This window comes from Puntigrus tetrazona, chromosome 6 (assembly GCF_018831695.1).
Source record: "Puntigrus tetrazona isolate hp1 chromosome 6, ASM1883169v1, whole genome shotgun sequence".
In the NCBI taxonomy this organism is placed as follows: Eukaryota; Metazoa; Chordata; class Actinopteri; order Cypriniformes; family Cyprinidae; genus Puntigrus; species Puntigrus tetrazona.
Genome location: NC_056704.1, coordinates 19546680 through 19560561, shown reverse-complemented (window position 1 = coordinate 19560561; position 13882 = coordinate 19546680). Strand labels below are relative to the sequence as shown.

Here is a 13882-nt window from a genome sequence, read left to right as displayed (position 1 = left end):
TTGTCGTTTTTTTCATTTATCTAGTATAATTACAGAATGTGATTCTGTCCTGTTATACTAATTATTGTATAACAGTTCTAAATCAAACTTAAAAATGTGAAAAACCTTGATCTGCTAGTTTGTTTAATAACAGACTAATAGATTTTACACTTTTAACAGTTGTAGCTAGTGAGAGTGTGAAAGAATATTATTACACGCATTAGTAAAAATACAGACAGGAAGAGCATTTTTCTATTGTTGTTTTATTTGGTTCAACAACAACCTCGAACAACCAAGAGAAGAATTACAAGATTACATATGAGTTGTTTTGGTTGTGAGTCTGTTGATACTGATATTCAGGTGAGAGGAAATCATGGTGTGGCAGGGTAAGCCGAGGCAATGTACTTCTTTCCATCCCCATAGCTGCTGTTGTCCCACGTATAGGTCTGAATGCCCAGAGTCTGTCCCCCCAGACTCACATAACACCTGAGAATACAGATGAGTACATGCATTTCATTTACTCATATAAACCAAATATATGTGCGTAGGCCGACAACAAAAACTGTCAACTTACTTCTTGCCAGGGCGAGTGATGTAGCAGAGACTGTAGATAGCCAGGTCAAACTCAGGACTAGAGCCAATAAAGGCAGAACCAACCTCTTTGAAATAGCCATCCCATTCAAACTGCATTCCCAATACATCGGGATAGGAGGTCCACTGGGAGAGAGGAGAAATGTGTAATACAAGTAGACATGCAGACTTTTAAAATGCATGTTGTTTTGATTGACGCGCTCAGTAGTACTCACAGGGCCATTAAAACTATGGCTGTAGTAATTCAGGAGTCCCTGTTTCTCATTTAGATAAAACTGCAGCCAGTTGTGGAAACCAGATACCTTTCCACCCTTAATTTCCCCTGTTGACGTATTACATGTCAGCCAAAGAGAGATTAAAATCAGCTTGACAGCCAATCACATGTGCTCGCACGCAGACTGACCTGCAAAGATGTGCTCAAACCCGCTGGAGTCCAGTTTGCCGCTAGATCGAGAGTAAAGACCAAACCACATCATCTTCAGATCCTGGATAAACTCGCTCTGTGATGAGTATATACCTGGAAAAAAAGCGTAAAAGTCAGATATTTCGCATAAATCTATTGTTTTAATCGTTTTAGTGACTATCATTTTGCACCACATAATAATAGTAGCCATTAAACAGTTTAGAATCTTTGTAAAATAATAATACTTAATATAAAACGTAAATGTACAGTACCATTTTTTTTTAAATACCATGGATAATTTTTACAGTAAAAACAGTAACACTATGGAATGTTATTACAATTTGTTATTACTATTTAAATACATTCTAAAATATAATTCATTCCTGTGGTGGCAAACAGATTTTTAGACATTACTTAATAGTTATTATACGTAATGTTGAAATAATGTATTTAAAACTAATCTATAAAACTAATAAATGTCTTTACTGTTTCTTTTAAGCAAAATAATTGCTAGATAAAATGTATAAAATTATACTGACCCCAATGCTTTAAATGGTAATGTAGAATTTTAAAATAATATTTAATAAATCTTGATAAAATCTCAATATTTTGAAGTCACCTAAATACAAAGGGGCCGAAACAAAGAGTTTTTGTGTCATGTATACCTTTGGAGTGAAGGAAATTATAAAGCTCCTTGCCCACATCGGTGTTCATGGCCTGCTGGAGGAAAGTGTCCTGCTCCTGCTCTTCCTGTGAGGGCACATCCTCCACTTCCCCGGTCATCCTTTTATAGTTGTCCAGCAGATTCAACAGAGCTTTATATGTGGGCTTGGAGAGCAAAGTACTACTCACTTGCTTGAACAATCTAAGAGAGAACAAGTGCATTAGAATACATAATAACATGTATGTATGTAGATATCTGTGTGTGCAGTTTGTGTCTTACGGGTGAGATGAGTGGTCATCCCTTGAGCTGGTCTCAGATGAAGAGATCAGTGTCTGAGGATCAATGACCAGCTCTGAGGCTGTGGCCCTGTTATGGTCTAACTTGTACAGCGTCTCAGACAGAGATTTGATCTCAGCGTCAGAGACACTGGCTAATGCTTGGGAAAATGGGAAATGAATGAAGAAAATGTTAGTAAACCTGACAAAACCTGAGCAAATGACAAAACCACTGTCATTGAAGGATGAGGAAAAACCGACACAATTACTGCAATTATAGTTTCACATTTCAGCATTCAATATCCAAAATTGGAAATCTGTAGTGCAGAAAACAATGTTAATTATTAGTGAAATGTCTGAACGTTCAGTATTCAGTATTCATAACTGTAAATCTAATTTGTTATTGTTTTTTTTTTTTACACGTTTGCGTGACACAATCCTGGGTGCAACTTACATCAGATTTATCTTACCTGTAGTAGCTTTTGTAGACTAAAAGTAATGTAAAATAATAGCAATAAAAAAATATATTTTAGGAAAATAAATAAATACATAACAGTTCCATTTGTCTAAATAGTATTGTAAGCATTCTTCATACAGATAGCTAAGCTGAATTACAAAGTAGGAAATATGGTGTTAAGCATTTTCTAATAAAAGTGTGTGAAACTATAGAAGTAGACACAGCTGAGTTTCATGCCACTTTTGGTGTCCTAAATAAACAGGACTCAAAGGGTCAATGAGTAACTAGATAATCCCTCTAATATTTAAAGCTAAGTTTCTCGTATTTTTATGCCTGGTATAAAACGCTGATTAGCTCCACGTGACTCGACAGACCTTGAGCACTGATGTATTTAAGAGATGAACAAAACCTGTGTTTGCTTAGAATTACTTTGAATGATTCATTAGTGTATATGATTCTTCTGATTCATTATTCGTTTGTGCCTTTTGTCTAATTGCACGCAGACAAGGAGTATAAACTACATTTGTTAAACTACAAACTTCAGCCCGGCTATACTTAACAGCAAAATTACTTTTACAGCTTTAACATGCAAAACCAGATCAGCTGCTTTCCTCCCCCCTAAACCTATACGCTCTCAGAAAAGGTACAAAGATGTATCTTTTTGCCTTTATACTGTTGCCACCGGTACCTTTGTACCTTTTTATGAGAATGATTTTATTTTACTGAATCACGGATGTTGAAGCTCACCTCGACGACCACACTGATTTTTAAAGTCATTGCAGCAGTCCTCGTGCTGCTGGCAATGTGAATCGCAGTGGCAGTCGTTTGAAGAATCATAGGGCTCTCCACATCTTCCTTTACATGAGAGTGAGCCTTGAAGGAAGTACGATATATTTGTAATGCCGACTGCTAAAGCTTCATTTTATGTGAAAGAAAAGATCTACCACCCACAGGAATGTCAGTAAACTATTGAGTTTTTTTTACTAGCAGAGCTCAATCAGTAAAAAAAAAAAAAAACTTTTAGACATAAGGCACAGGATTTGATTACAGAGATTTTGGTATAAATCATGAAAAGAAAAATGCATACAGTAGGAAAAAGTCAGTGTGAAATTCAGTATCACGATCCAGAGAATCTGGCAAGGAGAGGGAAGCAACACTCTTTGCATTAGGATTATAACTATGCTGTACATTAATAGATTTTGTTTAACTTGTGAACGAACAGTCAGGATGGAAACATGAAGGTATTAACTTACCAGTGTGGCCCTGAGAGATCAGGGTGATGGTGAGAAAGAGGATGAGGGAGATCTTCATCATGAACTTCAGACGATCCAGACGCACAAACTACGGATTAAGACTCAGTTCAGTTTTTATACCATCTCAGATCAATAAAGCTTAAGGAACTCCTCCCATGCATCAACACATTCTGTTGTGATAATAACTACTAATAATTAATAATACAGCCCTAGGTGACTCAGTTCGAATGTTTTGCTGCGTTGCAATGAGCAAAATGACAATTTTGGGAGTGGTGAAATGATTACAAAAAGGAAGTTTGTAATCCCAAAATGAAATTAAATAAAATGAATTAATCTCTTTTCTTCTTTTTCCATCAGCTGGTCCAAAATCTTTGAGAACAGTTCTCGTTCTCAGGTTCCAGAAATGGCAAACATCTGGTGAAAAAGATGAATATAGCATTTATATAGAATAGATGATCTTAGATCTGATCCATTTGCCAAGAATGTCTTCTTGGCAAGAAAGTGTTCCATAAAATGAGCAAACATTCAGAAAGAGCAGGTGGTGGCTTTCACACTGCACTGTTCTCTTGTCAAAGATTGCAAAAGCATAAAACTCTTTTTTTTTTCAATCTCTGTGTTGGTGCAGAGCTGTCGCATGTTCTTTTTAATTGTAGAGCTGATTTTCTCCATATTGTACATCTCACTGAATCATTCAAGTTGTATTTAAATGTGGTTTATAATTTAACATTTCCATTGCTACATTATTATGTACAGATTATCTCAAGTTTACCAAATAGACTAACTAAGACTAACTGAAATAGGCCTGACCTATTTGGTAGGTCAGGCCTATTTCAGTTAGTCTTAGTTTTAAGAAACAGTCCCCGGTTTCGTTCGGCATTGCTATTTTATTTTTTTATTTAAAAAGTTCATTCTGTTCTTGAGTGAGCGTTGGTGTGAACTCCTATCCAGTAGATGGCGCAGTACGCGACTCTTGAGTTGTCTTCTGTTCGACCTTTCCCCTCTCTCTGTAGAAAACGTGCTTCAATGACATTCCAGTTACTGATGTAAGGAGTCTAGCGTTAGTCCTGAGGAAGATATAGAAATGTCTTTATACTCTTTATTTCGAGCTGTCAGGACAGAAGTAGTCAAGGTGGGCTTTGTCTCATTTGTTATATGTCGCACTATAGCCTCTTTCATGTGTTTAACTAGATGCGTCAGAAGTTATGACGCTCTCTGCATGACACTCTGCTTCGATATGAAAGATTTGGCTTGTTATTAAAATAAAGGCGTGTTTTAAATAACAGATGACAGCATTTGTATATCTGTTTCCATACGGCTGTGTGGTGTTATAACGTGTCATTTTTAATGTGTTGTTCACAGGGATGTCTCACTCAGCACGTTCAGTCTCTCTACACCAGCTGCCCGAGTTTAGCAGCAGATAAAGCACTTCTCCTCAAATTACGTAAATCTACGGGCTACACCTTTATCAACTGCAAAAAGGCCCTGGAGAAATCCAACAATGACATTACAGAGGTGCGGAACAGTTTTTTTTAAAGAATAGAGGAAGAGAGATTATGCAAGAGGGATATTTTACTACTTGAATTTAATCCCAAAAGTTTATATGTGTGCATATATGTATCTGTGTGTTTGTGTGTATATAATTATGTAATTTTGATTGATGTATAAAGTAAGGGTGTCCATGCACAAACCAGGAGTGGTAAGTATGAGCTAATTATGATTTGTAAAATATGGTGTTTGTAGGCAGAAACCTGGCTGCACGAACAAGCCAAAAAAGAGGGCTGGAGTAAAGCGAATAAACTGGAAGGTCGAAAAGTTAAGGAAGGGCTGATTGGTCTCCTTATGGGCGACAATGCAGCGGTCATGGTTGAGGTTTGTTAACTTGTCAGTCTTACCGCACTGTGTGTAATTTGGGCAACACGGTGATCCGGTGTGACTTAACTTAAATGCACGTTTTTCTTTTTAGGTGAACTGTGAGACAGATTTTGTGGCGAGGAATGAGAAATTCCAGCAGTTGGTGAAGGATGTTGCTTTGTCTGTAATGGCTCATAACAGCAGCAAAAAACAAAAACAGGGTATATGAAGGTACATGCCCTTCATTGGCATTTTCAGAAATGTGCATTTCCTCCACACCTTCTGTGAACTGAGTCTGCTGATCTGTTCTCTGATTCAGAGTGTGCTGTCTTCTGAGGATATTAATAAGCTCGATGTTCCTGAGGGATCCTCACTGGCAGATCAGGTGGCCTTGACTGTAGGTGAGTGTGAGTTTGCCTCCCACGTTTACTTTTGCATAACTTTTATAAAACCAGGTTTATCTACTTAAAGTGAATAAACCTTGATTAAATAAGTGCACAGCAACAATCAGAAGTTGAGGGCCAGTATTTTTCTTAAAAGCAATTTCTTCAAATAAAATATTATTCTGTAAAGATGCATTAAATTTAATTTAGATTTTAATACTATTTTACAGATTTTTAAATCATATAAATGCAGCCTAGGTATGCATAGGGAAGCATCTTACTGACCCCAAACAAAATTGTATTGTACAAAAATTATATAATTACATGATATGATTATATCTGAATCATGAGGTTATGTCTTCATAACATGAATTACAGGTGTAAGCATTTTTAACACGCCCTGTCTATTGTCTAACTCCTAATAATTAATTATAGCAATAAAAATAATTTTACTCATTCTCATCTCAGTTCTCACTTCAGTGTTCTGTTTTTTTGCTCTTCAGGGCGGTTAGGTGAGAACATTGGCGTGCGGGGCGGGTCGTCTCACTTGCTGTGCCCTCTGATTGGTACATCGGCTCATACATTCATGGGGCAGTTACCGAGCAGGTTGGCTTTGAGATGGGGCGCTATGGATCGCTAGTTGTGTTTCAAGGTGGACCAAAGGATGGGACAGACACTCTGGGAAGGAAGTTGGGGCAACATATAGTGGGTGAAGCACCCGTTTCTCTTGGCAACATGGACGATACACCATGTGGTGAAGCTGAGACAAGACTTTTGCCCCAGACCTTCCTCCTAGATCCTAAATATACTGTGGGACAGTTCCTGACTCTACAGAACGCACGTGTGCTAGACTTCATACGCTTCCAGTGTGGAGAGAGCACCAGTCAGGAGGAGTGAACAGTTCTGTTTCGAATGAGAAAAAATGTCTCCTTAAAGCAGTGGTTCTCAGACCTGTCCCGGGGACCCCCAACCACACCATATTTTGTATGCCTCCCTCGTTTAACACCCCTGATTCAACTCTTCAGCTCATTGGTAGAATCTGCAAGACCTGAACTGGATGTGGCCTATGAGAGAGACACAAAATATCTGGTTGGGGGTCCTCAGGACAGGTTTGAGAACCACTACCTTTGTTGAAAATCTATTTTCAGTACAAACTTTTGGGCCATTTTAACCAAAACAGGATAAGATCATATCCATGATATCTCTGCCTGTACCCCTCAACCAAAATTCTAGCTTATTCATGAATTGAATTAAGAAAATAAATTGTAAAGTGGTCTAATAGACTGCTGACATGTTACTGCTACAAAAAAAATATCCTCAGATGAATGAATCTGAGATATTATGTTTGTTTTGTGCCATCACAAAAAATAAACATTTTGCAATCTGAAATACGGATGTCATAGTTTGTCTTAGGTTTTGATTTTAGCAAATACCAAAGTTTAGTTTCGCATCTAACCACAGCAAGCGTCTCATCAAGTGCTTTACTGATACCTGCCGAGATTTTTCTGTTTATTCTTTATCTCATTTTAACTTTCACTGTCAACCCTAGGATTATTGAGGTAAGGTAAGTTAGTCAAATTGTAAAGTTAAATACAAAGCAGTTAATGCAAAAATAAAACCTGAAATCAGCTAAGCTATGAGTTCTATAATCAAATTCTGAACCGCAATATTGGAGATGTTGTTGAGCATCCTTAGACAGGGTATATCAGGTGTCCTTTATGTTTAATGCAGACAGGATCTGAAGACAGGTATACTGCTCGGACTATTTATTTTTGTTGTGTAACTGGGTAAGACGGATGTTGCAACACACTCCTGTGTGTGTATCCTCCTGTTAACATCTGTGGTTGATTACAAAGCATCAAACTCAGAAACTTAACTTTCACAATTGTTGCTTATTCATCCTAACAAAGTATTGCAAGTGCAAGCATTTTTAGAGCAAAGCATGGCATGAGCATAAAAACATTAAAGGAGGTAAATAGCAATATCAGCATTTAAAACAGTTCTTATCCTCTAGATGTGCTTATACCTGTCCTGACTAAAACTTTACTGCCATCTAATGGAGTGCACAATGTAATGTGCATATTACTAATAATTCTGTTTAAAAAATTATATTAGAAAGATATTTCAATAAAAATGTGCTTTTTATTTCTAAATTATTAACCTATATATATATATATATATATATATATATATATATATATATATATATATATATATATATATATATATATATAAATTATTTAATGTTTTAAATATCTTTATGTGGGTCACCTCTTTTTTTTTTTTGTCAGGTAAACCCCTTTCTCTCACACAAATGAAGGTTCTTAATTGGCATCTATATTCCTAAACATTTAACATCCATGGAACCTTTCCATGCACAAGGTTTTTTTTTTAAATAGTGGAAGACAGTTCTTTAGATTAGATTATTAAATTGTATTTACACTAAAACAATGGTTAAAAATCCGTTTCACTGCCCACCTCCTTTCATTAATTAAATGGCAGTTTTTTTTATTTAATAAACACACTTATATCATCTTATATCGTGGGTTTAATTTTATTTCGAATAATTATGCAGGATAATAATTTATTTTAATTTTAATTTCGATTCAAATAATCTGCAGCTCAAACTTTAATACCAGCGTCATAGGTTGAATTCCAAAGAACAGTAAGAACTGATTAAATGTCTTAGCTGAACGCAATATAATTCGCTTACCTGCGGCGCGTAAATGATCGCGTCCAATTTTACCATCTCCTGCATGCGCTTGGGAAACCTTCATTACGGTATTCAGCGGTTTTTTTTCTATTGCGCACGTAATCCTGACACAGGGGCAATGACAGGAGAGGGAAACCAGCGCCCGCACAATTCGATTGGCCGATTCGGCTTGAATAGAGTTGACATGACGTCATCGTGAATCTAGCGGTGTAGCGGAGAGTGTTCGCCCATACTGTACTTCACGCAGCGCTCGCGCCGAAGCCCCATCCTCAAACACTGCAGTCATGGTAAGCGCATTGTCTTAACCAGCCTCTCGCCTTTTCACTACGATGCAGGTATTGCCTATTAGTCGTACACACGATAGGTTTACCGATGTAACCGCTAGACATAACATTGATGCCTCAATCATCTTATTTAAGCCACCAAGCGCTGATGTTAGTCCGTTAATTCATGCATTCAATATCACAATGTGCTGAGTTTGCACTGAGTGTTTAATTTTGTAGGATAAGCTTAGTGTGCGTAATTGAAATATCACACAAATGCGTCTTCTTCTTTTTTTAACGCTGATCTTCCCTATCGCCTTCATTATCCTGGCACGGACAGTCTGACTTCACTGAGGATCAGATTTGTGGTGAGTAATAAATGTGGACTATTTAAACGTAATAGTGCTATGAATTTGCGTTTTTGTTGACGCTAAATAAACGTAGGCCCGCGCATCGGTCGCACTGGCTGACAGATGTGCAGTTAACGCTTAGTTCTCAGAAGAACACGCACTGTATGGTGAGCCTGCAGTGCTGTACATAATGTCCAAATGTAACGCATAAAAATAGACAGGAGGCTTCATTTATGTGTCTGTTTGTGGTGCTGGTGCTGAGGTTTAAGTGCAGGCGGTTTCCAGATGCGTCGCGTTTGAAAACACCGGAAGCTGTTGCAGTGGAATGTGTAGATAGAGACGCGGACATACCTCAGGAATTCAAGAAAGCCGTAGTAGAATATGGCGTTTTTACATTTGTTTTGAAAGTGGCGTCGTATTACGAGCTTCTTTAGTGATCACAGACAGAACAATGCTGCGGATTTGATTCAGTTCACTGACTCGAATCTTTTAAATCACTTCACTGACCTCTTTGCATGTTACAATGTTGTGCTAATAGATATAATAAAAATTATTTTCCATATTTCTACCAGTACGTGGTAGAAATATATCTTATATCTTTACATCACATTTATTTTTTTGTGTTATGAGTGAGCGATTAAAACATTCACCCAACCTATTTGTAAGCTGCTGTGAAACTATCTTTTATGTCCACAATAAGATCAGTAACATGCATTTATTAAATAGATCAGTCATATTGTGCTTTTATTAAATTTTTTGTGTTTTCAAATCTACTAATAGATTTAAGAAGTAGTGTTTTGGCATAATTTCTCATGACAAGTAATATCAGATTTATCACTCCTGTGGGTTTGAATTTTATCAAGCTAATAAAAAAGCAACGACAGCAAAGATTATCAATTACATTTTTAACTCAATTATTTGTACATGATTTGTACTTTTTATTCTTTTAACGTCTGTTATATAGTGTTTCTCCTTGTTTATGAAAAAACTCACATTAGACAGTAAAGTACATGGTGAGAAATTTGGGACACAACTAATATTCCTGTTAGTGTAGTGTTGTCCTCTCCTCTGCCCATATATGGTTAATCTCAGTGAGTATGTGTGTGTGTGAAGTTTGACTCAGGGCGGCCCGGGAAGCGTTAGATTCCTGTAAGCTGCTCTGCCAAGGACTATGATAGTGATCTCTAAAGCCTCAAGCAAGATCAAGAAGCCTAATGATTTTAGATCAAATTACGCTTGTTGCTTTAGAATAAATCACATAAGTTTTACTCATTTTCAGTCCACATATCTATACATAATTAGTCAAATAACCTGGCTAAAGTATTTCCTTGCTCTCATTCTCTCACTCACAGAGTTTAAGGAGGCCTTCCTTCTGTTTGACCGAACGGGAGATGGGAAGATCATGTACAATCAGTGTGGGGATGTGATGCGTGCTCTGGGGCAAAACCCTGTCAATGCTGAGGTCCTCAAAGTCCTGGGCAACCCCAGTAATGAAGGTCAGCCCTTTCTTTTGTTGTTATGTATCAAGCATGTCATTGTCCTGTATTATTTGCTAAAATGTGCATCTCTAGCAAACAGGAAATAATTTTGAGTTGCAATTTTTGAAAGCTTATTTCTATTAATTTAAAGGGACAGCGCGCTCAAAAAAATAGTATTCACCCTCACGTTGTAAGCTATACTTGTTTACATTCTGTCAGACAAAAGCTATTTTTCTCATTTAATCAGTCTATGCACTCAGACCCACTTCAAAAAGTCCCATTGATTTAATCTAAATGTGGCTTGATTTTCCACACCTGTAATTGTAAATTTATTTATTTTCTTTCTCAGCTCTCGGTGGGATGAGATGTTGATTTGAATAGAAGTAGTGATTTTTTTTTTTTTATGTCCTTTCTCTCAGATATGAACATGAAAATGCTGGACTTCGAGCAGTTTCTGCCCATGCTGCAGGCCATCGCTAAGAACAAGGATCAGGGATCCTTTGAGGACTTCGTGGAGGGGCTGCGGGTGTTTGACAAAGAGGGAAATGGAACAGTGATGGGCGCTGAGCTTCGACATGTCCTCACTACACTGGGTAAAGAGTCACCGTCTCTTTTAGAATGACATTACAGTGGAGTACAATATTGTCTTTCGATTAGTTTTCTTCTACTCTGGAAGCATCTTAGGATGTCGTTTTCTGCTTTTGTTACCTTTAACTCAAAATACTCGTCTTTGTAAAGCTGCTTTAGCATACTTTTATGAAGAGTAATCATTATGGAAATGATACGCTTTAAATGAATTTGCTCAAATACAAACTGAATGTAATGTTTTTAGACACTTGTAACTGTAAACTATAAATGGAAAAAGTATTATAGTTTAAATTTATGTAAAGTGCAATTAGCTGAACTTTAGTGTGCTTTATTCGACAAACGTAATGTATTATTGCTTCTGTTGTCTTTAAACATGGTAAAAGTGTGGTTCTAAATAAACTAAATATTATGTAATTTCTGTTGAAACGTTTGTAATGATGAAGTTGCAAAGTAGTAATGTAAAATATATTCTTTTAAAAAGTACTGAATAACACACTAGAGTTAAAATTATGAAGTAAATTGTATGTATATGTACTGTATGTTAGTCAACTCATCAAATTGGTGTATTACTGTAATTCTTGCAGTTGTTTTCTTTTGTAGAATTTTATGCATCTTGCCCATGTTTTATGATAGGTGAGAAGATGACAGAGGAAGAAGTGGAGACACTTTTGGCGGGACATGAGGACGCTAATGGCTGCATCAATTATGAAGGTACAGCAATCTCATATGGGTCTTCTTTCCTTCTCTGAACATCAAGACTACAGTAGAAGATTTGAACCCCATATTTAATCCATTTGCCTTTCCTTCCGACAGCATTTGTTCGCCACATTATGGCTGGTTGAGGAGAGGGTACGAATGGTCCTCAGTTTGTTTTTACTCATTCTTGTCTCCTGCAGCTCCCTCTCTAATGCGTCCCCTGGCTGTAGCGTAGCATGTAGCATTTCTGCATGTGCATAGGCGTCTCCTGACTCCTTCTGTTGCCATGATGATGCTAAATTTGCTGGTCACCCTGATGCCAACTTCCCCCAAAAAACCCCCATAGCCCTTTATCTTCAATATTGTATATTCCGATCGCTTTTGCTTGCATTAGTTCTAATAGGCCACACACACATTACAGCAAGAAACGGTTATCAGTCCACTTAATATGCGCTGTACACAGATTTTGGTAGTTTATGTGAGTGGTAATTAATTTCTGTTTTTAAATGTGATTGTCAAGTTTCTGCTGCCGGTGTGTATGCGGCGACAGAATATATGGAAGCAGATGGTATGATGGTTTTCTCGATTTTAGTCAATTTCTCATTTTGGGAACCAATCTTTTAGTCTATGTTTTTATTTGACGTGTGAACATATCATCTGCTGTGGAAAGATATCAATAAAACAGCAAATTGAATTTAGTCAAGACTGTTATTAAATCAGATTCCAAGCTTGTGAGTCATAATCATAATCAAATTGTATAAAATTGTTACCTTAGGAGGCTTTGTAAAGAGGTGTATTGTTAATGTTAGATTCCAGTCCTGTCACATTGCTGTTCCTGCTTTCTGTCTTTGTGTATTTATCTGTTCTCCCCATGCCTATATAAGGTATGCTAACTCGTTCAAATTTCCTTTAGGCCTGGACAATCTTTTTCCTCCCCTTTTCCTTCAAATCATCCCGGGGCTTCTGCATTTCACCTCCCGTCGTTGCAGGGAAATGTTACTGAACTGCACATGCAGTCTGTTGTTTCAGTGCGATCTGTGGCTGTTTATGGATCTGGAATTTCTAGAACTTAATGTGTAGTGTCCATGGCAACATTTGCTGATCTACTGGGTCGAATTGTCTTGGATCACTGCCTTATACTACTTTTTTTTTTCTCTCTCTCTCTTCTACAGAACTCGTAAGGATGGTCATGAGCGGTTGAAGAATTCAAACACGTTTCTTTTATTTTTGTCCGTCAGGCCCCCTCATTTATGTGATTCTTCATTTCCATATTAGCTTTTTACATTTTTTTTTTCCTTAAGTGCCTTTTATCATGTTTCTGGAGAATTATGGCTCAATTCATTCCAAAAACTTCCACTGGTGTTCATAGGTTTGCTTGAATACCTTTCAGCCATTGCATTCATTCCATCAGTTATTGTATTCGGCCCCTATTCGTCCTAAACTGTGAGGGGCATTTTGATTGGCTCTCACTGTAGTTTTTTTTTTATTTATTTTTTTTATTAACCATTGACTAAATGTTTGTTAGTCATTTGACATCACTCTTTATTGTCTGCTGAGCATCATAATAAATATTCAGAATGATCTTTTGATTTTGTTGATTTGTCTTTATGTCAGAGCTGTGAGTGTGGGTGTTTGTGTGGGAGAGTATGGGTTGCCTTGTAGGGCATTGTTGCACCAACCATTTCCATTTTTTTATAGTTAACTCTCTTCCAGTAAACATAATACAAGACCATACCAATTTAGGAGTATGTGAGGGTGCTTGAATGTGTTGGCTTGGGGGACCTGGTGCTGCTTGGATGCTTTAGCGGTCCTGTGTTTACATTATAAGACAAGAAGACACACTAAACAAAACCTAAAGAAAAGGACTGTTTACACTTCAGTGGTATGTATAACAACACCGTGTGATTCTAACAATATTTCTCATCTGTCGTGATCTGA

At 37.1% G+C, this 13882-nt stretch overlaps 3 protein-coding genes across 5 annotated transcripts; 2 read left to right on the top strand and 1 right to left on the bottom strand.

Annotated features, from left to right (window-relative positions):
- Nucleotides 1-224: 224 nt before the first annotated feature.
- On the bottom strand, nt 225-3710 carry endou (endonuclease, polyU-specific). Of its 2 annotated transcripts, XM_043242160.1 has the most exons (8): nt 3623-3710; nt 3117-3242; nt 1917-2073; nt 1639-1838; nt 974-1087; nt 786-892; nt 554-696; nt 225-465 (listed from the first exon to the last, which is right to left on the bottom strand). In XM_043242160.1, the coding sequence occupies exons 1-8, from the start codon at nt 3681-3683 to the stop codon at nt 351-353; spliced, it is 1023 nt and encodes a 340-aa protein (XP_043098095.1). In that variant the 5' UTR covers nt 3684-3710; the 3' UTR covers nt 225-350. The 2 variants fall into 2 exon arrangements, with proteins under 2 accessions (XP_043098095.1, XP_043098096.1); XM_043242161.1 differs by lacking the exon at nt 3117-3242.
- Nucleotides 3711-4619: 909 nt separating this feature from the next.
- tsfm (Ts translation elongation factor, mitochondrial) lies at nt 4620-7245 on the top strand. Its single transcript, XM_043242162.1, is given in 6 exon segments — nt 4620-4751; nt 4982-5134; nt 5363-5491; nt 5586-5874; nt 6360-6388; nt 6391-7245. Coding segments are annotated over 6 exon segments (1011 nt in total). The 5' UTR covers nt 4620-4703; the 3' UTR covers nt 6754-7245.
- A 1459-nt stretch (nt 7246-8704) lies between these two features.
- On the top strand, nt 8705-13533 carry myl6 (myosin, light chain 6, alkali, smooth muscle and non-muscle). 2 transcript variants are annotated; one of them, XM_043242164.1, is made up of 7 exons: nt 8705-8856; nt 9173-9200; nt 10535-10678; nt 11080-11253; nt 11882-11959; nt 12062-12097; nt 13117-13533. In XM_043242164.1, the coding sequence occupies exons 1-6, from the start codon at nt 8854-8856 to the stop codon at nt 12088-12090; spliced, it is 456 nt and encodes a 151-aa protein (XP_043098099.1). In that variant the 5' UTR covers nt 8705-8853; the 3' UTR covers nt 12091-12097; nt 13117-13533. The 2 variants fall into 2 exon arrangements, with proteins under 2 accessions (XP_043098099.1, XP_043098098.1); XM_043242163.1 differs by lacking the exon at nt 12062-12097 and having other exon boundaries at nt 8706-8856.
- The last annotated feature ends 349 nt before the right edge of the window (nt 13534-13882 follow it).

Excerpts from the sequence above, each read along its gene's own strand:
- endou (XM_043242160.1), bottom strand. The coding sequence starts at position 3,683 with ATGATGAAGATCTCCCTCATCCTCTTTCTCACCATCACCCTGATCTCT. Across the intron at positions 697-785 it reads GCCATAGTTTTAATGGCCCT|TGGACCTCCTATCCCGATGT; the intron begins GTGAGTACTACT and ends CCTCTCTCCCAG. Across the intron at positions 466-553 it reads ATCACTCGCCCTGGCAAGAA|GTGTTATGTGAGTCTGGGGG; the intron begins GTAAGTTGACAG and ends CTGTATTCTCAG.
- myl6 (XM_043242164.1), top strand. Across the intron at positions 9,201-10,534 it reads CACTGAGGATCAGATTTGTG|AGTTTAAGGAGGCCTTCCTT; the intron begins GTGAGTAATAAA and ends TCTCACTCACAG. Across the intron at positions 10,679-11,079 it reads GGGCAACCCCAGTAATGAAG|ATATGAACATGAAAATGCTG; the intron begins GTCAGCCCTTTC and ends CCTTTCTCTCAG.